The 22,329-nt window shown below is 45.3% G+C and overlaps 1 protein-coding gene across 10 annotated transcripts in view; it reads right to left on the bottom strand.

The window, feature by feature from the left end:
- The window catches only part of MYT1L (myelin transcription factor 1 like), a 746,199-nt gene that overhangs the window by 339,211 nt on the left and 384,659 nt on the right, over positions 1–22,329 (bottom strand). For all 10 annotated transcript variants that reach the window (XM_075341068.1, XM_075341066.1, XM_075341065.1 and 7 more), the window contains exon 4: positions 5,419–5,497. Coding sequence is in view for 1 of the 10 variants with exons in the window: in XM_075341073.1 (XP_075197188.1) it covers positions 5,419–5,426 (8 nt within the window). In the remaining 9 variants the exon portion in view is untranslated. The remainder of the gene's footprint in view (positions 1–5,418; positions 5,498–22,329) is intronic.

Here is a 22,329-nt window from a genome sequence, read left to right on the forward strand (position 1 = left end):
CTGAGCAGACATATCCTTTAAAGATTAACCTATGATTCCCGCTGTTTGCAGTATTTAGAAGGGATCAGTCAGACGGATCCACAGCTGCCTCTCCGCTCCATCTTAGACATCATTTCATAAATACCGCTAGTAACTTTTATCAATTTACTTACATACATTACAATATCACAAAGCCAATTATTCCAATTATTTCTGTCGAACAATATAAATATACAGTGCTGTGTAAAAGTTTTAGGCAGGTGTGGGAAAAATGCTGAAAATTACAAATGCTTTGAAAAATAGAAGGGTCAGTGGTTTCATTTAATAAAATGAATATTTATATAAATAAATATAAATAAAATAAATTAACAAAATGAACAAAAAAGAAATTGATATAGAAGGGTTAATAGTTTTCTATATTACTATATTTTTAATCCTGTATTAGTACATTTAGTACTTTTTGTTTAGTATAGATCAGTCTCATAGTCTCATATTCAAGGTTTCTGTCATGATTCATGTATGGCTCTGCCGTTCCTGAGCTGGTACATGTATCCTACCTCCGGGAGGGGCCTGTTTGTTCTGGCCTCGTTCTGGGGATCACGCCGTCAAATCTTGTGCTGCCTCCGAGACGCCGCCAATGATATTTCCATCTCTGCTGTGTGCTCCGTTCCTGTGAGACATTCTCTTTTTCTTGTACTGTTTGTCCTGACCTCCGCTTCCCATGTCCAACCTGATTTCCATCCCTCTTGCCTGACCTGACCTCTGTCTTCCCAACCTGACCTCCATTTCCCTGGCCTGTACTTATCTCTGTTCCTCCTGCTCATCAGTATCTCTGTCCCTCCTACCCGTCCTTTCCTCCATACCTCCCTGTCCTCCGGTCTCCTTTCCTGTCCTGTGTTCCCCACATCCTCCCCTGTGCTTACTTGCTCTCCTGGTATCTGACCTCGGCTTTGATTTTTTTACTTTGGCTTGTTTTCTCCTCGTACTGATGTTACCTCCTGGCTTAGACCCTGACTAATCAACTATCCCTGCTCTTGTTAGTGACCTCTAGTGGGCTTCTGTCTAACTTCACTCAGGAGTTCTTTTCCTACCTGAGTCCCTGAGCCCCCTAGTGGTATCTTGACAGTTTCATTATTGTTTTAATATTTTCTTATCTCGTATGTTAGTCTCTGATTCTCTGAGACATCTAAGTCATATTTGATGTATATCTGAGAAGGGGGGGGGCGACTGGTGAACTTCCAATGGACACATGGCATGCAATGTTACATTGGTTTGTATATAGTGTAAGCTATAGGTGCACAGGTAAAATAAACAGAACTGATTTTTCTCACAACACAAGTGTGCATCTCCTATCTCTGAGCGCTCGTTATCTAAAAGGCCTAATTCAATTTGGACCTCACTGGTGATCCCGTGATCTGATCTTTGGGTAAGAACAAAACAGCTACAACAAAATCTAAGTCAAATCATTTTTACTTTACAGCATTGTTATCACACCTGCCTATGTATGTATACACTTCAGGGTCAAAAGTATTAGAATACACTTCTTAAAAAAACTAATTTGTAAGAAAGGTGTATAACATCAGGCCCCTGCCTTAACTAACATTTGTGAAAGAATGGGTTGTTCTAAAGAGCGCACTGACAACAAACGTGGTCCTGTAATAAGATGCAACTGTAACAAGTCAGTTCATGACATTTCTCCCATCTTAATTATTTCATGATCAACTGTGAGCAGTAGCGTAGCTACCGGGGGGGGCAGAGGGTGTGGTTGCCCCAGGCCCTGTGCTCAGAGGAGGCCCTACTGTTAACTATATTGGCGTGCAAAGAGTGCCTGTATAGTTAAGCTCTGTGGTAGTGCTGGGAGACACGATCTCCGTGCACTGTTGCGCTGATGACAGCGTACACTCAGGACAACATCAGAGCCCCGGTGTCGTAACCTCATGGCCAAGCACCAGGACTCTGATGTCTTCTGCATGCGATGTCCTGCCCACCCTGCACCACTCAAGACCAGCTGGATTAGGTGAGTATATGATTATTTTTTTTTTATGCAGAATGGAGGACATATATACCAAGGCTGGGGGCCCATATATACCAGCATGGGGCCCAGGCTGGAGGACCATATATACCAGCTGGAGGCCCATATATACCAGGCTGGGGGCCCATATGCATCAGGCTGTGGGGCCATATACAACAGGCTGGGGGCCCATATACACCACGCTGGGGGGCCATATACACCAAGAGGGGGCCCATATACACCAAGCTGGGGGACATATACACCAGGAAGGGCCCAGGATGGGGACATACTATATATATACGAGTATAGGGGACATTACTACATGATGAAGGTGTATCAACACATGTCTTTATAGGATTTAGGATTTATTAATAATGCAACTAAGGAGGAAAGTTACCATTTAGAGGGCACAAATGAGGCATTTTACCATATAAAGGGCACAGTGGTGGCCTTACTATGGTGCTGCAGCAGGAGGAGTCGGTTTTTGTGTCACACAGCAGGTGCAGTAATAGGGACACATATGGCAGCAGCGGCTCAGTATTGGGGCAACAGGAAGATGTGGGGTTTGTGCAGGTTGGGAATAGATGGGGACAGGGCTGGGAATGTGAGAAGTCAAATGTGTCTTTGTTGTAATCTCTGTAGATGAGTCCTGGCTGGAAAAAGTTGTCATGTCGGTCTGGGCCAGAAGGAAAAGGCGAACAATTTTACCACCTATAACTGCATTGTAACCTCTTGTATGTGCTGCAGGACAGATATCTATCACTATATAGTCACCATAAATTAGTAGCATCAGTGTCATCTGCTGAGGTTCTCCTATACCCATGATTACGCTGCGGCACTGTAGTTATCATGGTTACCTGCTTAGGGGCCCACTCAAATGTTTCGCCTCCATGAGCTGAACCCCTAGCGACACCTCTGACTGTGAGTGATGTTATTCAAAAGTGGAAACTGATAGGAACAGCAGACACTCAAACACAATATGCTGACCATGTAAGGTTCTAGAGCGGGGTCATAGTGTGGTGAGGAACATACAAGCCACCAACGCCCTGCTGACTCCATGACAGCAGAGTCCAAACCTCTTTTGGAATTAACATTGGCACAAAAATTGTGTCCGGGAGCTTCAAGATATAGAGATCCATGGCTGAGCAGCTGCATGCAAACCTCTCATTAGCAAGCCCAATGCCAAGTGTCTGATGTATGACTGTAAAGCAATCGCTATTGGACTCTGGGGCAATGGAAACATGCTCAATGGAGTGATGCACCAGACTTTTCCATCTGTCATCTGATAGACAAACCTGAGTTTGACGATAGCTACAAAAACGCTACGTGCCAAATTGCATTGTGCCCACTGAAAAGTTTGGTGAAAGAGGATTAATCAAATTCTTTGTCAGGGGTTGGCCAGGACTAAATTCCAGTGAACGGAAAACTTAAAAGGGTTGTCCCCTATTCGGACAACCCCTTCACAATCTGATTGATTGCCCCCTGTTAATGTAACAACACTTATTCTCACCTATGGTGCTGGGAGCGGTCCAGTGGGGTTGGCACTTGCTTTCCCAGGGCTCACATGACATTGTTACATCACATGAACTCCACACCCAATCAGCGCTGGATTTTTTCTGCCCACCATCAGAAGTATCAGATATCAATAGGAAGTGAGCGGCAGCCACAGCCCTGATTCCTCTTAATGCTCACTTCGTCTCAAGGTGAGGAGAGTGCAGCCAGAACTGATTGGGCACAGGGCTTGCATGACATGACAACGTCACTTGAATCCCAGTGGTTGTGTTACACACAACGCCATCAGGTGAGCACATCCCGGTTTCCCTTTTATTATTTATCCATGCATAAGACTCTATTGTCACGTGAATCCCAGGAGAGCAATCACCGACACAGCTGGAGTGACACTGGCACCGGAGGTGAGTACAAATGTTTTTATTTTAATGGCAGCAAAATCTTGCAGAGATGAGATGGTATCAGCCTGGTGAGAATACCTCTATAGCAAAAAGCTCCATCTTCAGTATTTTTAAATCTATAAATATATTAGATTTAATTTAATTGCACTATTATTCCAAAAGTAGGCATTCATTAATTTGCATGAATCACACAATCCTAGTAGACATATATTATAACATATATTGCCTGCAAAAATATTTTTGCTTTAAGAGAGCATCATCAGGATTTCACTCCCCAAACTATTTCTATGTGCATGTAGCTGTCATGGTCGTGTCTCTATTTTTGGAGACTAGTGACAGATTAGAGATGGGATCCCGCATTTCCATCTGGGACTCTAGATTTAAAAGTGGTTTAATTTCTTTCAGTACATAATAAGTCAATGTCAGTTTTGTTGTCCAGCAGTTACTATCTGAGTGTTTCAGCTGCAGTTGCTTTGTAGCCACGCCCCCTTCAGGTTTAAGTAGTAGTGTTTACCAGTTATTCTTGCTGAAGATACAAACTCATTGTTCTTTGGCCTCCTTGGTGGAAGGTCCTGGTGAGGAGTTGTCCTGAACTTGGGCTTTACCTTTTTCTCATTGCTGTTTCGCCTGTTTGTCTTTTCTTCCCTTGTGTCTTATTGGTACAGCGGTGGGTCTAGTGAAACTCACCTGACTCTCATTAGCCAGGGCATCTACAGGGCTTCTCAGGGTCTAATGTTCATGCTCGGTGACAGTTGCGGAGACTGTATAGGGACTGGCAAGAAGAGTAGGGACAGCTGCAGGTGAGGATAGGAGGCATTCCATCTACCCCTCTAAGTAGCTCCAGGGCCCTCCATTGTTACAGTGTCCCCGGTGTCAACTTTGTTTCTTGTGTTTCTTTGATTTTGTGTCAGACGCCTGTAGGTCTGAACACATATGCCACTCTCGTCACATTTGGCTAGCGTGACAGTAACTCTTTCAAAGAGATGTCCAGCAATATCTTTACCTTTGAAGTCCATTCCTCTGTTACTGAAAAATCAGCATTTGTAATATGATGCCAATGAGGCTGAAGATCTATTTGAAGATTTAAGCCTCTGTCAGTCCAACTCTTTGCTCCACCTAGCAGAGCCTTTTTACTGCTTGACTGACAGCTTCTACACTGTGTAACCTCAGACAAAGGAGTGTTCTGTGAAACTGGAGGAGGCGGCGCTCGGTGGGTGAATAGAGCTGGAGTGACAGAGGCTTCAGATCTACAAATAGCTCTTCAGCCTCATTTGCATATAAATTTAAAGTTTGATTTCATAGTAACGGAGGAAGGGACTGGCTATGTGAAGGTATTGCTGTGGAAGAGCTACATACACATATAAATAGTTTGGAGTATGAAAGCCTTCTGACAGATTCCCTTTAAGTTCACTAATTGCCAATATACAGGACAGGAAGTTGATGGTATTTTTACATTGAAAGCTAAAATTTTTCCAAAATATATGAAATATTGTTTTTTAAGAACCGTTTGTGAATTACCTGAGCATTTGAAGTACTGTCTGCTTGTCTGGTGGACCGAGCTGAATAAGGAAAGTGATGGTGAGTCTGTGTAGGAGGTCTAAAATGGAAACAAAAAGAAATATTTGGTTATGAAGATGCACAGATACCAGACAGAGATGAGTGAGTTAATTCAATGGAAATCAAATTCGATTTGAATATTATAGAATTCACATTTCCTAGTAAATTCAAACAAATGTGCGATTCACCCAATAATTTGTTATTGCATTTTTACACATTGCAGAGCATTGCATTAGCCAAATAGGTCTCATATGACCTCAGGTGTTACCACGTGAGCTTCCCCATAATGCCATAATGCTTGCAACTATCCCATCACATGGTACAGCACAGCGAATCAGCCAAATAAGCTACAATAACGTGTATAAAAGCCTAGGCAGGGAATGCAGCAGCCATTTTAACGTGATTTAGAATAATGAAAGGATCTTAGAGCTCACAGCTCAGCAATGGAGATGGAAGAAAGCTCTGTACAATTGGACAAATTCTCTTGACAGTAATGTGGTATAGAACTGCACTATTACTTTATTTGTAATGTACATGAAAGAAGTAGCAAGGTACCACAGTGTTTTTTACAGAAAAAAAACAAATCAGTATTAGTCAGAGAGGTGTGTTTAAAGTGCACCAATCATCAAAATTTTCCCATATAACCTAAAGCCAGTGCTATACTGGCCCTATCAGGCTGATTCTATACATACCTTTAGTTGTCAGCTAGGATGTATAGGTTTTGAAACACAAACAAGTAAAGTTTGGAAAATGAGCAGCTATTTGAATGACAGCAGCAGCCGATCAGCTGATATCTGTGGTGGGTTTTGATAGTGATTCCTGCCCCCTTGCCTGTCATCCTCCTCCTGTTATTTATGCTAAGTCTATTATTGAATTGTTTTATTGAATTGTTTTACTAAGTGACTAGAAGGACCTGTGCTGATGTCATACCCATGTGACCAGAAGGGCTAGGGACTCAGCCAACATAGCTGTTACCAGGAAGCAACATTATTTTTCTGCTGGCTGAGGCCCCAACACTTCTGGTCACATGGATATTTAAGTAGACATTTGGTGCTGAAAATGTTACACCATATTTCTGCATCCAACCTATACCTTGCAAAAAATTGCATCAAAACTGTATGCATTATGAAGCGGTATTGTTGCGATTGATGTGGATCTGCAGGTCACCCATCACTAAAGGGGGCTTTACACGCTACGATATCGTTAATGTTTTGTCGTCGGGGTCAAGTTGTTAGTGACCCACATCCGGCGTCATTAACGATATCGCAGCGTGTGACACTGACCAGCGACCTTAAGCGACCTCAAAAATGGTGAAAATCGTTCACCATGGAGAGGTCGTCCCAAACTCAAAAATCGGTAAGGGTTGTTTATCCAGATGGTTCATCGCTCATGCGGCAGCACACATCGCTATGTGTGACACCGCAGGAGCGAGGAACGTCTCCTTACCTGCCGCCGGCCACAATGCGGGGGGGGAAGGAGGTGGGCGGGATGTTACGTCCTGCTCATCTCCACCCCTCCGCTTTGATTGGCCGGCCGCTTAGTGACGTTGCGGTGGCGTCGCTGTGATGCCGAACGTCCCTCCCCCTTGAAGGAGGGATTGTTCGGCAGTCACAGCGACGACGCCGACCAGGTAAGTACGTGTGACGCTGCCGTAGCGATAATGTTCACTACGGCAGCGATCACAAACAATCGCATGAGCGACGGGGGCGGGTACTTACACGCTTGCTATCGCTACAAATTGCTAGCGATATCGCTACCGTGTAAAGCCCCCTTATTTTTGATTCTTAAACAGGGTTTCCCAAACAATTGGTAAAAAAATCACAGGTCATTCCCTATCCAGTAATCCTAAGGGTTCGTAGGTACACGTCAACTGTGACAGACAGAATTCCCCTCAAACGTGCAGAAAATCACATTGTATGTTTTTAAATAAATAAGTTGCATTTTATTGCATGAAACAAGTATTTTTTTTTTTTTTTTTTTAAATCAGATACTTTTTTATTAAAACAGAGTACATACAACAGAATAACAAATCGGCATCCAAATTAAATTTATCACATCTATTACCCCTTTAACTCCCCCTCCCGCCCCCTCCCCCACCCCGGCAGCAACACTTCTCCCCGATACTACATCCCATATAGTACACACTTATAATACCCTTCAACTGTAGTATAGAACCATCCCGTTGTGCAGGAGGAACAACTAGTAACACAAATAAAACAAAACATACACATCAGAGGTCTCAGACGGCTATCCCCGTCCCAGATCAGTTTACTGGTCCATCACTCGTCCTATTCGCATTGCAGCCAAGGAGACCAGAGCTTCTCAAACATTTTAACATTCCCCCTTCTTTCATACACTCCCCGTTCCAGCTGAAGAATACACTTCACCCTTTTAATGTACTCTCCCCTGGTCGGGGGGTCTTTTTTAATCCAGGACCTGGCGATTAGCTTTCTTGCCGCATACAGCAGCCTAGCAATGACAATTTTCATAGTATTTTCCACCCCAAGCTCCTCAACATATCCCAATAGGCAGACCACTGGTTCCCTGGGGAGGACACACCCATATGTTCTTCCTATCTTGTGGATAACCTTAGTCCAAAAGGAGACCAGTCTCGGACAAGACCACATCATGTGAAAAATACCTGCGTCAGATCCCTGACACCTTGGACACTCCGAATTCCTTTTCAACCCCATTTTAAACATCAGTAAGGGAGACCTATATACCCGGTGAATCACGTATAGGTGAGACAGTCTGGCCGGTTCGCTCATGGAAAGTTTAGGGACATACGCCAGGATACTCTCCCACACCTCCTCCGTTATCGGCCCAACTTCCTCCTCCCATTTAGATTTAGTTTTAATTGGGTATTCTAACAGAAAGGTATGTAGTATATCTTTATACGTGCCAGAAATGATCCCTTTAGTGCTTCCTCCGCCCTTACACACATACTCCAGTACCAGGTCAGTCTGTATGGCCACACTTCGTTTAGCCGCTTGGGCTGCAATCGCATGTTTTAATTGTCTGTAGTGGAGCCAGCCGGACGCCGGTAACTGAAACTCACTCTGTAACTGCGGGAACGATTTCACAATTCCTCCGTCCAATATCTGATGCATGTATATTACACCCTTGCGTCTCCACTCCTCAATATTCCCCATTTTCTGAATCTCCGGGAGATTACTGTTATCCCAGATAGGTGTAAACTTGGTTAACCGGGTCACCCCTCTCACCCTTTTCAGCCTATCCCAGGTCTTATTTATAAGTGCCATTGTAGGAGATGTTCTACCCAGGAGCCCCACCGCACCATCCTCTAGTCCCATTACCAATGGACTTCTACCCACTATGTATTCCAGTACTTCTTTAATGCCCCCATCTTTCTCTCGATCAGACCAACCCCTGAGGTGTTGACATTGCGCCGCTATATAATACAATTCCGGATTTGGGATTGCTAGACCCCCCTCATCCTTCGGCCTTTGTAAAGTCTCTAATCGCACCCTAGGCTGCTTTTTACCCCACACCAGGTCCCTAAACAGCGAGTTTATCCCTTTAAATCTTTTCCTTGAAATACAAACAGGGGCATTGTGCAGTATGTATAGGAGTTTAGGCATTACTACCATCTTTAGTAAATTAACCCTTCCAACAACTGACAAATGTAGCTTGTTCCAGGCATCCACCTTGGTTATCAATTTTTTAAGGAGCGGCCATAAGTTCACCTGTATGTATTTTTCTACTGGCAGAGATATCTGGATACCTAGATATTTAAATTCGTCCACATTCTTCAATTTGTTAGCCCCAGTATCCTCATTTGTCCAGGCTACTTCCCCATCCACCTTAAAGAGGCTCGATTTAGACCAATTAATGGTCAGTCCCGAAACTTCTCCAAATTTCTCTATTATCTGCATGGCATGATCCAATGAGGCTGATGGATCCCCCAAGAAAAGTAATAAATCGTCAGCATAAAGAGCTATTTTCTCCTCTAAATGCCCATACTTAAATCCATGGATCTCCTTTGTTTTCCTAATGGCCGCCGCCAGAGGCTCTATTGCAATAGCAAATAGGAGCGGCGATAGTGGGCAGCCCTGTCTCGTTCCCCGGTGCAACTCAAACGCTGAGGAGGTCATACCGTTAACTCTAACTTTAGCAGTAGGCCTATTATACAACAGCTGCACCCACTTTACAAACCGTGGGCCAAAACCCATATGCTGCAACACTTTCCACAGATACCCCCACTCAACACTATCGAACGCTTTCTGGGCATCTAGCGAAGCGATCACCCTCCGGCCAGGGTTGTCAGGCGGCAACTGTAGATTAAGGTACAATCTCCTGATATTAGCAGCTGTCGACCTATTGGCCATGAACCCTGATTGGTCCATATGGATTAGGTTAGATATAACTCCAGTCAGCCGGTTTGACAACACCTTAGCCAGAAGCTTCACGTCCGCTGTTAATAACGAGATGGGTCTATATGAGTCTGGAAGCCTCGGATTTTTATCCTCCTTAGGAATTACTACTATTATTGCTTCTCTCATAGATTCAGGCAATACACCTTCCCCCTCCGCCACCTCAAAGACTTTCAATAGTTTGGGTAATAGGATTTCTTCTAACTGTTTATAAATTTCAACTGGTAGCCCGTCTGCTCCCGGTGCCTTGTCATTGCTCATGCCATGCAGAGCGCCCTCCAGTTCATCAATAGTAATAGGTGACTCCAGTTTATCTCTATCCACCACAGACAACACAGGAAGCTCACCTCGCTCAAGAAATGAGTCCACCTCTTCCACCCTCATCTCTCCGCTAGAAGAATATAGCGTGCGATAGAAATCTTTAAAGACCTCAAGGATCGCCTCAACCTCAGTGACCTGTGTCCCCTCCACCGTGTCCATACCATGCACAAATGAACTACTCCTTTGAGCTGCAGCTATGACCGATAATAGATGACCAACTTTTTCCCCCTCCTCATAAAAATGCAATTTTTGGAATGCCTGCTTCCTTACCGCCTTCTCCAAAAGCATCTTATTAACCTGTTCATGCGCCTGCCTAAGATTTTGCTTCGCGTCCGTAGTAGTACTCCGGATTGCTTCCAGCTCTGCCTTATCTAAGGCCTCCAGCCTATCTTTCTCATCCTGCCTCGTCTGTGTTTTACGTTTACAGATATCCCTGAACAGGAGCCCCCTGAGGTATGCCTTCATCGCATCCCATACCACCAGCGGACCAGTGCTACCCTCGTTGTGGATAAAGAAATCCCCAAGATCCCGTTCTATATTCCCCATATTAATATGACGGATCCATGCTGGATGAAGCTTCCACTCTCCCCTCCTTCCCCCTGTCAGGGTACCCCGTCGTATGGACACTAGAATTGGGCTATGATCTGAAATCACTCTTGTCAGATATTGCACGTCACTTATCATTGCATCCATCAGATCACTAGCTAGAGCCATGTCAATGCGGGACAGAGTGTTATGTGAAGCCGAATAACAAGAGAAGCAGGATACCCTCCCATTCCTCACTCGCCAGGCATCCACCATTCCAAGTTCCCCAATAAGAGTGCCAAACGAAGTCATACAACTATCCTGAATACCTGGAGGTCTACTACTCCTATCCCAGTACAGGTCTATCACATTATTGAAGTCCCCCACCAGTAAAAAAGGGATTACTCCCCCCTTCTCAGAGAACTCCCTTATCTCCCTTAGTTTGGTGCACTTATATGGAGGTGGTATATATATTGCAGCTATACACATGAGTCTGCCAAATATTTTACACTTGACGGCCACACACTGTCCCTCTTTATCCACATACACTTCTATCTCTTCATATTGCACAGAGTTATGGATCAGCAGTGATACACCCCTTGCATAGTTGGAAAAGGTGGAGTGATAGGCCTTCTGCACCCATCTCCTATTTAAAACATGTGTTGTCTCCTTTGTTAGATGCGTTTCTAGTAGACATATTACTGACGGGTTCTGGTCTTGAACATATTTAATTATTGCCGCTCTCCTAGACCTATCTGATAACCCTCTAATATTCCAACTCAACACCTTAATTCTATCCCCCATTATCCCACCCAGTAAAACCATCAAACCTTGTAGTGTCTCCCCATGCTGCCTCTACCCTACCCCTTTCCCCCCTCCCCCCCTGCTCCCCTCCCCTCCTACTCCCCACCACTTCCTGTTTTCGAGTACTCCCGTGAAGCATCGGGTTTTCCAAACCTGGTCCATAATCCCTACTAAATTCCCCCCTACCTCCCTCGCCTTCCCCTCTTAGACACATTTTAAAACTCGTCCCTTTTCCAACAATTCTCCACTCCCCCCCTTTCTATGTATAATCATATTCCACTCAACCAATATAACAGTAAAATGGCGAACAGTAATTAAACTGGAATCTCAAATTGTAAATACCCCCACCGCGCCAAATTAGGCAGTCCCCATGTCCTGCGAAGCTCACATCAAACCCTTCGCATTCCCCCTGCATACTACCTCAATCCCAAAGGGAAGGAGAAAAACAAAAAAAAAAAAAAGAAAAAACAAGAAGGGTCCCCTGTAAGCTCCTAAGGATGTTGTAGAGCCTCAGCCGGCCTTCTCCAACACACTGCAGATTCAGACAGTCAGCTCATTCCTTCAAACGGATCCGCTTTTCGTTTGCGTCCAACCACTGCATGGCTTCCTCTGGAGTTGTAAAAAAGTGCACCCGCTCCAACGCCGTCACTCTTAGCTTTGCCGGGAACATCATTGAGTATTGCACCCCCATCTCTCGCAGGCGCCTCTTTACTCCTGTAAAAGTCATACGTAGCTTTTGAACAGAAATGGAGTAGTCCGGGTATATGGAAATTCTCTGGCCGTCAATCATAAGATCCTCCATGTCTCTTGCCTTTCGCAGTATAGTGTCCCTGTCTCTGTAGTTGAGGAGCTTGGCTAGCATAGTGCGAGGGCCCCTGCCTGCTGGTTGTGGCTGCATCGGGACTCTGTGTGCACGTTCCACAGCATAGAGCTTGGATAAGACATTAGCACCCATTTTCCCCCTGAGCCAGTCTTCTACATATTCAGTGGGGTTTCTCCCTTCCGCTTTCTCAGGGATGCCGACAATTCGGATGTTATTTCTTCTAGAGCGGTTCTCTAAATCATCATTTTTTGCCGTGATTTCAGCTATCTGCTGTGCAAATGTTTTTTCAGACTTTTGTAGTTTTGTAATATGATCCTCTGTTATCCCCACTCTCTCCTCTACAGCCGTTGTTCTCAGGTCTGCTTTCTTGAGGTCTTTCTTAATGTCAGCAACCTCTGCCTGTAATCCCTTAACTTGCTTCGTCAGGGAAGTCAGAGCCTCTTTACAAAAAGACACCACTGCAAAAATGTCCTTTAAAGTGGGGTTTTCTGGAGCCTGGTCTGCACTATGTGCTTCCTCTACTTCTCCTGTCTTATCTTGCTGCTGTTCACCATCCCCCATCTCATCAGAGCTGGCATTGTCTTCTCCCTCCTCACCTCTGTTATCTGTATGCTGATGTGATTTCTCTGAAGTCCGGGCAAATTTCTCCAGCCTTGCGGCGACCTGCATCCTCTCCTGACAGGCTGCATTCACTTTCTCAGCTTCCTGCCTTATCATGGCACCATCCTGAGAGCTGGGGACTTTCCCGCCTCCATTATCTTTTTGCCTGTGACGGACCATGGCACCTCTCTGCATCCACCAGACTCACTCCAGATAAGTCCTCACCACCTTATCTTCCTGACAGCCGGCTGAGGCAGTGATAACAGCGGTATTCAGGGATTTATCAAGGGAGTTTGCAGGAGAGCTCCACAAACACGTCTCTTCACATTGCCGTCCAGGCCACGCCCCCATGAAACAAGTATTTGATCACCTACCAGCCAGCAAGAATTCTGGCTCTCATAGACCTGTTATTACTCTGCACTCATTACTTGTATTAATTGTACCTGTTTGAAGTTGTTAGGCTAAGTTCACATTTCCGCTAAAATGTATCAGTCACAATCCGCTGCTCTTGTAAACAACGGAATCCGTTTAGCGCATTCCGTTGCTCCCATAGACTTGTATGAGCAGCGGATTGTGACTGATGATGCTGCGTTGCACCCTCCGCCCGACTGATCAGTCGTGGAACGACTGACCGCCGGGCGGGAGGAACGCAGCATGTAACGTTTTTTGAGCAGCGCGATCTGTCGGATTTCGCTGCGCATGCTCTCTGGCTCCCTGCACACGTCACCAGCTTTGGTTGGTTACCCAATATTTACCCTGGTTACGGTGCAAGGAGCCAGCGCTAAGCGGTGTAGGCCCGTAACATAGGTAAATATCGGGTAACCAAGGTAAACATCGGGTGCTTTGCTACCCGATATTTAGTCTGGTTATGTGTGCAGGGAGGCCGACACTTCCCCGCTCGGCCCCGCCCCCTCCCGCACTCCGCACATGTGTGTACATACACACACACACGCACACGCACACTCACACATACATACACTCACTTGTCCCCAGCCATGCAGACAAGCACTGCCACTAACATCCTCAGCGCCTGGCCCCCTCCCGCATTCAGCATGTGTATACACACACACATACACTCACACACTCACCTGTCCTGCAGTCCCTGCGGCACTGACGTCCTCAGTGCCACGGCCCCGCTTGGCTCCCCCTCACCGAACTCCTCCCCCCGCACACAACGGAATCCGACAGAGAATTCTGTTCTTTGTCATCCATTGTACAGCGTTGAACAGCGCATCAGTCACATGCGTCAAGCGATGCATGTGACTGATACAAAACAACGGAAATGTGAACTTAGCCTTACCTGTATAAAAAAAAGAGTCTACACATTCAATCAATCACACTCCAACTTCTTCACCATGACCAAGACCAGAGAGATGTCTAAGGACACCATGGACAAAATTGTAGACCAGTACAAGTCTGGGATGGGCTACAGGACAATAGTCAGGAAGTTTAGTGAGAGGGCAACAACTGTTGGCACAATTATTAGAAAATGGAAGAAACGCAAGATGACTTTCAATCTTACTGGGGTAAAGGGTGCTTTACACGCTGCGACATCGCTAGCGATTGCTAGCGATGTCTAGCGCGACAGCACCCGCCCCTGTCGCTCGTGCGACATTTGGTGCTCTCTGCCGTAGCAAACATTATCGCTACGGCAGTGTCACACACACATACCTTTGCAGCGACGTCGCTGTGGCCGCCGAACAATCCCTCCCTCAAGGGGGAGGTGCGTTCAGCGTCATAGCGACGTCACTGCAGCGTCATTAAGCGGCCGGCCAATAGAAGCGGAGGGGCGGAGATGAGCGGGACGTAACATCCCGCCCACCTCCTTCGTTCCGCATTGCCGGTGGACGCAGGTAAGGAGATGTTCGTCGTTCCTGCGGTGTCACACATAGCGATGTGTGATGCAGCAGGAATGACGAACAACATCGTACTTGTGGCAGCAGCGATATTAAGGAAAGGAGCGAGGTGTCAACGATCACCGTTTTTGAACGATTTTGAGATCATTGATCGTCGCTCCTTGGTGTCACATGCTGCGATGTCGCTACCGGCGCCAGATGTGCGTCACTAACGACGTGACCCCGACAATATATCGGTAGCGACGTGGCAGTGTGTAAAGCACCCTTAAGGATCATTACTGAGAAAAGTCAGGAATCAGCCCATAACGGCAAATGAGGAACTGGTCAATGACCTGAAGAGAGCTCAGACCACAGTCTCAAAAATTACCATTAGTAACACATATAAAATATATCTTAAATTCATTAGTAACACACTAAGCCATCATGGATTAAAATCCTGCAGGGCAAACAAGGTCCCTCTGCTTACACCAGCACATGTCCACGTCCGTTTGAACTCCGCCAATGACCATCTTGAGGATCCAGGGAGGCATGAGAGAAGGTCATGTGGTCAGATGAGACTAAAATAGAACTTTTGGTATCAACTCCACTCATCGTCTTTGGAGGAAGAAGAAAGATTACTACAACCCCAAGAACACTGTCCCAACCATGAAGCATGGGGATGAAAACATCATATTTTGGGAATGCTTTTCTGCAAAGAGGACAGGACAACTGCACCGTAGTGAAGAAGGGATGGATGGGGCCATGTATCGCAAGGTTTTGGCCAAGAGTTTCCTGCCCTCAGTAAGAGCATTGAAGATGGGTCCTGGCCAAGTCTTCCAGCATGACAATGACCTGAAACACAAAGGTAGGGCAACTAAGCAGTGGCTCTATAAGAAGCATTTCAAGGTCCTGGAGTGGCCTATCTAGTCTCCAGACCTGAACCAATAGAATATTTTTGAATGGAGATGAAACTCAATGTTGTCCAACCACAGCTCCGAAACCTGAAAGATCTGGAAAAGATCTGTATGGAGGAGTGGGCCAAAATCCCTGCTGCAGTGTGTGCAAACCTTGTCAAGATCTACAGGAAATGTCTGATCTCTGTAATTCCAAAGGTTTCTGTACCAAATATTAAGTTCTGTTTTTCAGTTGTATCAAATACTTATTTCATGCAATAAAATGCTAATTAATTATTTAAAAATCATCCAATGTGATTTTCTGGATTTTTTCTTTGAATTCTGTCACAGTTGAAATGTACCAACGATAGAAATTACAGACCACCCCATTCTTTGTAGGTGGGAAAACTTACAAAATCGGCAGTGTATCAAATACTTATTTTCCCAACTGTATCTGCCCTTGCTATGTTCACCCGTTTTATTTTGTAACCTTGCTCGTTTCCGTTATCTGTCTGCTTAACCATTATTTTTGTATTCTACGTGTTCATGTCTTGCATGCTCCACGTAACTGCTGCAATGATGCCCACGTGACCAACCAGACCAGTAGACTTATAGGATCGACCACATGGGCTCTCCCCACTAACACCAGCATTATCAAATGCTGAAAGCAGGGGAAGCTTTCCCTCTGTAGCATCAGATGAAACAGTAACAGTGTTCAATAGTCCAGCCAGCTTGAGAGCAGCAATCGCTCACTCTTTCTCTAGACAAATGGTTACCTCTGAAATTCTTCAGAGGTGGCTGGTAGATTAGTCAAAAAGCAGTATATAAAATAATAAAAAATCTCTATATTTTTGATTTTTCAAAGTTGCTTATGCTTACAAGCACTTTAACACAATTATAATACAGTTCCCCTGGAAAGGGGAGTTCTGTACAAGTTCTTAACACCTAATGGCAAAGTGGATGGGACCATCAGGACCTGGGTCTACTCTCACCAAGGGCACTTGGCAGCCTCATGACCAGATAATATGATATATAGAGCTCGTAGGTAATGAAAAAGGTGTTTTTAATGAAGCCACAATGTCTCTAAAAATGTATAAACCTAACAGTATTATAAGCATGCTGGAAAGCTGCCAGAAAAATGAGTATGTGACAGCTGGAGCCAACGTTTCCATGTGTTAGTGTGAAAACCGCTAGAAGATAAAGTGATGTAGGCTACGTATGATAATAAATTGGCGTGTAATCTCAGTGGTAGTAAATAAATTTGGTCACTTTTTTGGCATATATTTCTGATTCATATACATTAGGATGTGTTACACAGGAAGGTGATTTAAGGATTGACAAAATGCAAAGTCTTAATCGGGATGCCATTATTTAGTGATATTATTAGAGATGAGTGCTGAGAAATTAGTCTCCACAGACATGGAGGCAGAAAGGCTAGAACATGAATATATGGTTTTATATTTTTAATACTTTTTGGCGATTTGATTTACTTTTTGTGAAAATTATTGATGTCCTGTACAGATTACACAGACCCTGCTTAAAACAATGTCCCGTAGATAAAATAACCTTAAAGAGGTAGTCCACTACTAGGACAACCCCTTCTGATTCCTCATGTTTCCCCCAGGTAAAATAGAATAGCCTATACTCACCTCCGTAACCGGCACGATTCAAGCTCACTGGCTCGAAAATCACAAGACGTTATGACGTCAAGCGAGCCCCGCGATCAATCAGCGCTGGCTTCACTCTTCCTGTCTTTGGATACCGGACACTAATTGAGCAGCAGCCACAGTACTCATTTGCTGTTGATTAACTCATTTGTCCGAAGGTGAGTAGAGGAAGAGAGAAGCCGGCACTGATTGGATACAGGGAAACATGTGGAATCCGAAGGGGTTGTCCTACTAGTGGATAACCCCTTTAACTCAGTCTTCTCCAGTCCCAGTTATCCCAGTTATCTCAATAACTGACCTTTCACGATATGTTGTAACATCAAGCGAGCCCTGCATCAAATCAGCACCGGATTCCCTCTTCCTGCCTTTGATAGAGGAGCAATTAGCAGGAACTGAGCAGCAGCCACAGCACTCACTTCATTTGTCCAAAGATGAGGAGTGGAAGCCAGTGCTGATTGGACACGGGGAAATATTTTGAATCAGAAAGGGTTGTTCTACTAGTGGAGAACCCCTTTAACCCAGTCCTCTCCAATCCAGTCGCTGAACTTTCTGCTATGTTATTTTCTCTGAGAAAGCCCCCTAAAGACGGTTTGTGACAGCTGGAAGATTGTCCAGAGAAGAAAAGGAGATCAATACTATCAGTTCTGCCAACAATACAGCATCCTGAGACCATACATATGTGAAAACTTTTCATCCCTGCAGGGGGATTACTCACAATTTTGCCTAAGAATACTGCCTGGAATAAAGAATGGGATCTAAACATCCTCCAAGAGCAACTTCTTTCAACGATCCAGGAGGAATTTGGTGATAAACAACGCTTTTTCAAGCATGATAGTTACCATGTCATAAGGCCAAAGTGATAACATGGTGGCTTGAGAAACTAAACATTTAACTTTTGGGTTCATAGGCAGGAAAGTCTCCAGATCTCAAACCCATTGTGAACCTGTGGTACATCCTCAAAAAATGAGTGGACAAACAAAAACACAGTAATGAGGATAAACTCCAAGCAATGATGAGGTAAGAATGAGTCATCAATCAGGATTTGGCCCAGAAGCTGATATCCAGCTGCCAAGGTGAGGGGCAAAAGTCTTGAAAAAAGGGTGTCAACACGGTAAATATTGAGTCTTTGGTTAAGCTTGATATATTTGTCAATAAAAATATAAAATCTTATGAAATGCATAAAATTGTACGTCAGTACATAAGAAACATAAGACTACAAAAACTAAAACACTGAAGCAGCAAACCTTCTAAACACCCAATTTTGTATTTTGTATTAGTTTAGAAACTTTTGGAAACAACTGTACTCAATGGGTCATTCAATGACTAATTTTATGTCAAGGTGACTGTAGAATTATCCTGCCAAAACTAATCATACACATACATGTTAGGATATAAGATGTGCATTTAGGTTTACACAATGATATCTTTGCTACTCAATGTAAATAAATCCATGCCTAAACATTTGTTCACGGTCTAATTATGCCCCTATGCGGGGTGTGTCCTGAGGGAGGCAGCACTGAGTGTACATTGGTGTCATTGGTGGTTATGAACCTATAAATAATGAATGAATCTGGTTTATAAGATGGTATGTTACCTTCAGGACTTATACCATACTAAGGCTACCCACCTAAATGCGTAAACCTGCTATATAGCGTATCATTATATGAAGTTTTTAATGTACTGCCAATAAAGGTGACGTTTTATCAGTCTCGATAGATATAGGTTTTTGCTGGAATATCACACTTGTTTTTTCTACATAATTTTTGGACAGTTGATAATAAGCATAATTATTTTGTAATTACCAAACAAGTTGCAGACCCAAACAAGGGATATTTTTTTCACTGGTAAGAGGCCATTCCAACTTCACAGTCAAACAGTATACTTGACTTGTCTCCCTAATTAAAGGGACCATTCTTGGATGACTTCTGATAGAGCTACCGCATTTTCATTTATCAAAATGCAAAGATCTTTATATGTCGCGGGCGGAGGAGGGGACGCCGCGCTCTCCCGCTGCTGCTCGGGTCCGGCTGCCGCGGCTGCTGCGGCCTGCTGCTGCTCGGTGGCTCGAGCGATGGGCCGGATCCCGGGGACTCGAGCGGCGCTCCTCGCCTGTGAGTGAAAGGGGGTTTTTGGGTGTGGGGATTTTTTATTGTCCGTGACGCCACCCACGGCTGTGGTGATTTGTTGACACCACCGCTGCTCTGTATGGGGATCCCGGGAGGGATGGTATGGAGCAGCCAGTTGTTGTGTTGCCCCTCCGTGGGTAGGGGTTGGTGATCCCGGGGCCCAGTGATGAGGTGGGAGATGCAGGGCTTGGTGGGCGCAGGGACGCGGGGGCAGCGCTGTGCCTTGCGGCACTGTGGTACTCACTCAGCCTGAGACGATGACACAGTTCTCGGTAAAACACACGGCTGGAAAGACGGTTCCCACGGACGGCTGCACTTGCTTTCCCCAGTAGGTGACGGTGACGGTCCCTCTGTCCTGCACCTATGATGATAATGGTTGCGATGGGTTCCCACCGGTAACCCGCTCCCCGGCTTGGATATGGGCCGGAGGAGCCCTACTTTGCCCGCAGGTGCTGGCCCTGAGAAACTGGTGCCCTGGCGGTGGCGGTGTCTCTCCATTACGGTTGGACTGTTGCCTTCAATCGGGACTTGATTGTTGGGAGACAGACGTCCCCTTCACTGACGGATTTGGCAAATTATGGTGACTCCTAGCCTTGCCGGGATCCGAAAGGCCCCTGCCCTGGTACTGACTGTTCTTCGTATACTGCTCCAAACCGCCGGGTCACTACCCATTTGCGGTCCTTCCAGCAACCTCCGAACAGTCCCCCTGCAGACTATCACCGCCGTCTGCTGACCTTGCTGTCACTGTCCGGGGCACATACCCGGACCAGCCTCAGGCTTTCTTCACTGTCCCTTTTACTCCTTTGCTCCTCTACCACTTCACTTCCTTCTACTTCACTCCCTAAACTGCACTCTGTTCCTCACTCAAGCTCTGCCTGAGCTCAACCGCCTGGTTCCTCCCGCCTCCAGGGCTGTGTACTCCTCGGTGGGCGGAGCCAACCGCCTGGCCCACCCCCTGGTGTGAACATCAGCCCCTGGAGGAAGGCAACAAGGATTTTTGGTTAGCCTAGGTGTTCCTAACTGGGGTGTAGGGTGTGGTGGTGTGATGACCTGTGACCCCTGGCTTGCCCAGGGCGTCACATATACTCCCCAAAAAAGTATGATTGTTGCCCTCAACCATGTGAAGATGTATGATTTATCCTTTTGTACCACTTGTCGATGAAATATATGCATGCATCTGCTCTCCAAAAATGGATAATTTTTAGACAGTTTATACAGTTACGCAGCCTATAAAGTCTTAGGCTATGTGCCCACGCTGCGGAAACTGCGCGGATTTTACCGCGGATTTCTCGCGGAAAAGCCGCAGATTTTCCAGAAATCTGCAGCACAGCTACTCCCCAGCCATTTTTATGGCATTTGGGAAATGCTGTGCCCACGCTGCAGATTTTTCCGCAGCGGAAATCGTGCGGATTTTCGTGCGGAAAAATCTGCAGCATGTCAATTATTGTTGCGGATTTCTCCGCAGGGTCCCATATACTTACCTGCCTCACCGGAGTCACTTTCTCCGTCCGGTGTACAGCAGCGCGGTGGATCCAGGTATAGGAAGGAAGAGGTGGGCGGGGCCTGCACGAGCTCCGGTCATGTGACCGCCGGAGCTAGTTCAGGCCCACCAACCTTCTCCTGCAGATGCTGACAGAGTGACCCGGCCGCCGGAAAGCGAGGTGCTGCGTGATGGAGGTAAGTATGAACGCCCGATCACTGCAGCACTTGTTCTGCATTGAGGATGCAGTGCCGAAGCCATGGTACTGTATCCTCAATGCAGAATGCCCGCACCATATCCGGAGGACATTCCGCAGCATGGAAACAGACAAAAGTTGTGGTGCGGTTTCCTGGGAGCACCTGCGGAATGTCTTGCGGATATATCCTCAGGACACTGTCCCCGTGGGCACATAGCCTTATACTGCAGTATATAGTTAAATATGCTTTTGGCTACCTCTGGATGACATTCGTTTTCCCCAGAGAAGTTGAAGTCAATTGCACATTTGCATTACAGGGCTCAAAAGATGTTGATTTGACTCCAAGGGAAACTCAAATTCAAATTTCAAATGATTTGTTAATTTCTATAAAAGTCCATTAGATTTATCTTTCTTTATTCATTCATACAGTCATATGAAAAAGTTTGGGCACCCCTATTAATGTGAACCTTTTTTCTTTATAACAATTTGGGTTTTTGCAACAGCTATTTCAGTTTCATATATCTAATAACTGATGGACTGAGTAATATTTCTGGATTGAAATGAGGTTTATTGTACTAACAGAAAATGTGCAATCCGCATTTAAACAAAATTTGACCAGTGCAAAAGTATGGGCACCTCAACATAAAAGTGACATTAATATTTTGTAGAGCCTCCTTTTGCAAAAATAACAGCCTCTAGTCGCTTCCTGTAGCTTTTAATGAGTTCCTGGATCCTGGATGAAGGTATTTTTGACCATTCCTGCTTACAAAACAATTCCAGTTCAGTTAAGTTTGATTGTCGCCGAGCATGGACAGCACGCTTCAAATCATCCCACAGATGTTCAATGATATTCAGGTCTGGGGACTGGGATGGCCATTCCAGAACATTGTAATTGTTCCTCTGCATGAATGCCTGAGTAGATTTGGAGCGGTGTTTTGGATCATTGTCTTGCTGAAATATCCATCCCCTGCGTAACTTCAACTTCGTCACTGATTCTTGCACATTATTGTCAAGAATCTGCTGATACTGAGTTGAATCCATGCGACCCTCAACTTTAACAAGATTCCCGGTGTCGGCATTGGCCACACAGCCCCAAAGCATGATGGAACCTCCACCAAATTTTACTTTGGGTAGCAAGTGCTTTTCTTGGAATGCCGTGTTTTTTTGCCTCCATGCACAACGCCTTTTTGTATGACCAAACAACTCAA

This window comes from Anomaloglossus baeobatrachus, chromosome 3 (genome assembly GCF_048569485.1).
Source record: "Anomaloglossus baeobatrachus isolate aAnoBae1 chromosome 3, aAnoBae1.hap1, whole genome shotgun sequence".
Classification (NCBI taxonomy): domain Eukaryota; kingdom Metazoa; phylum Chordata; class Amphibia; order Anura; family Aromobatidae; genus Anomaloglossus; species Anomaloglossus baeobatrachus.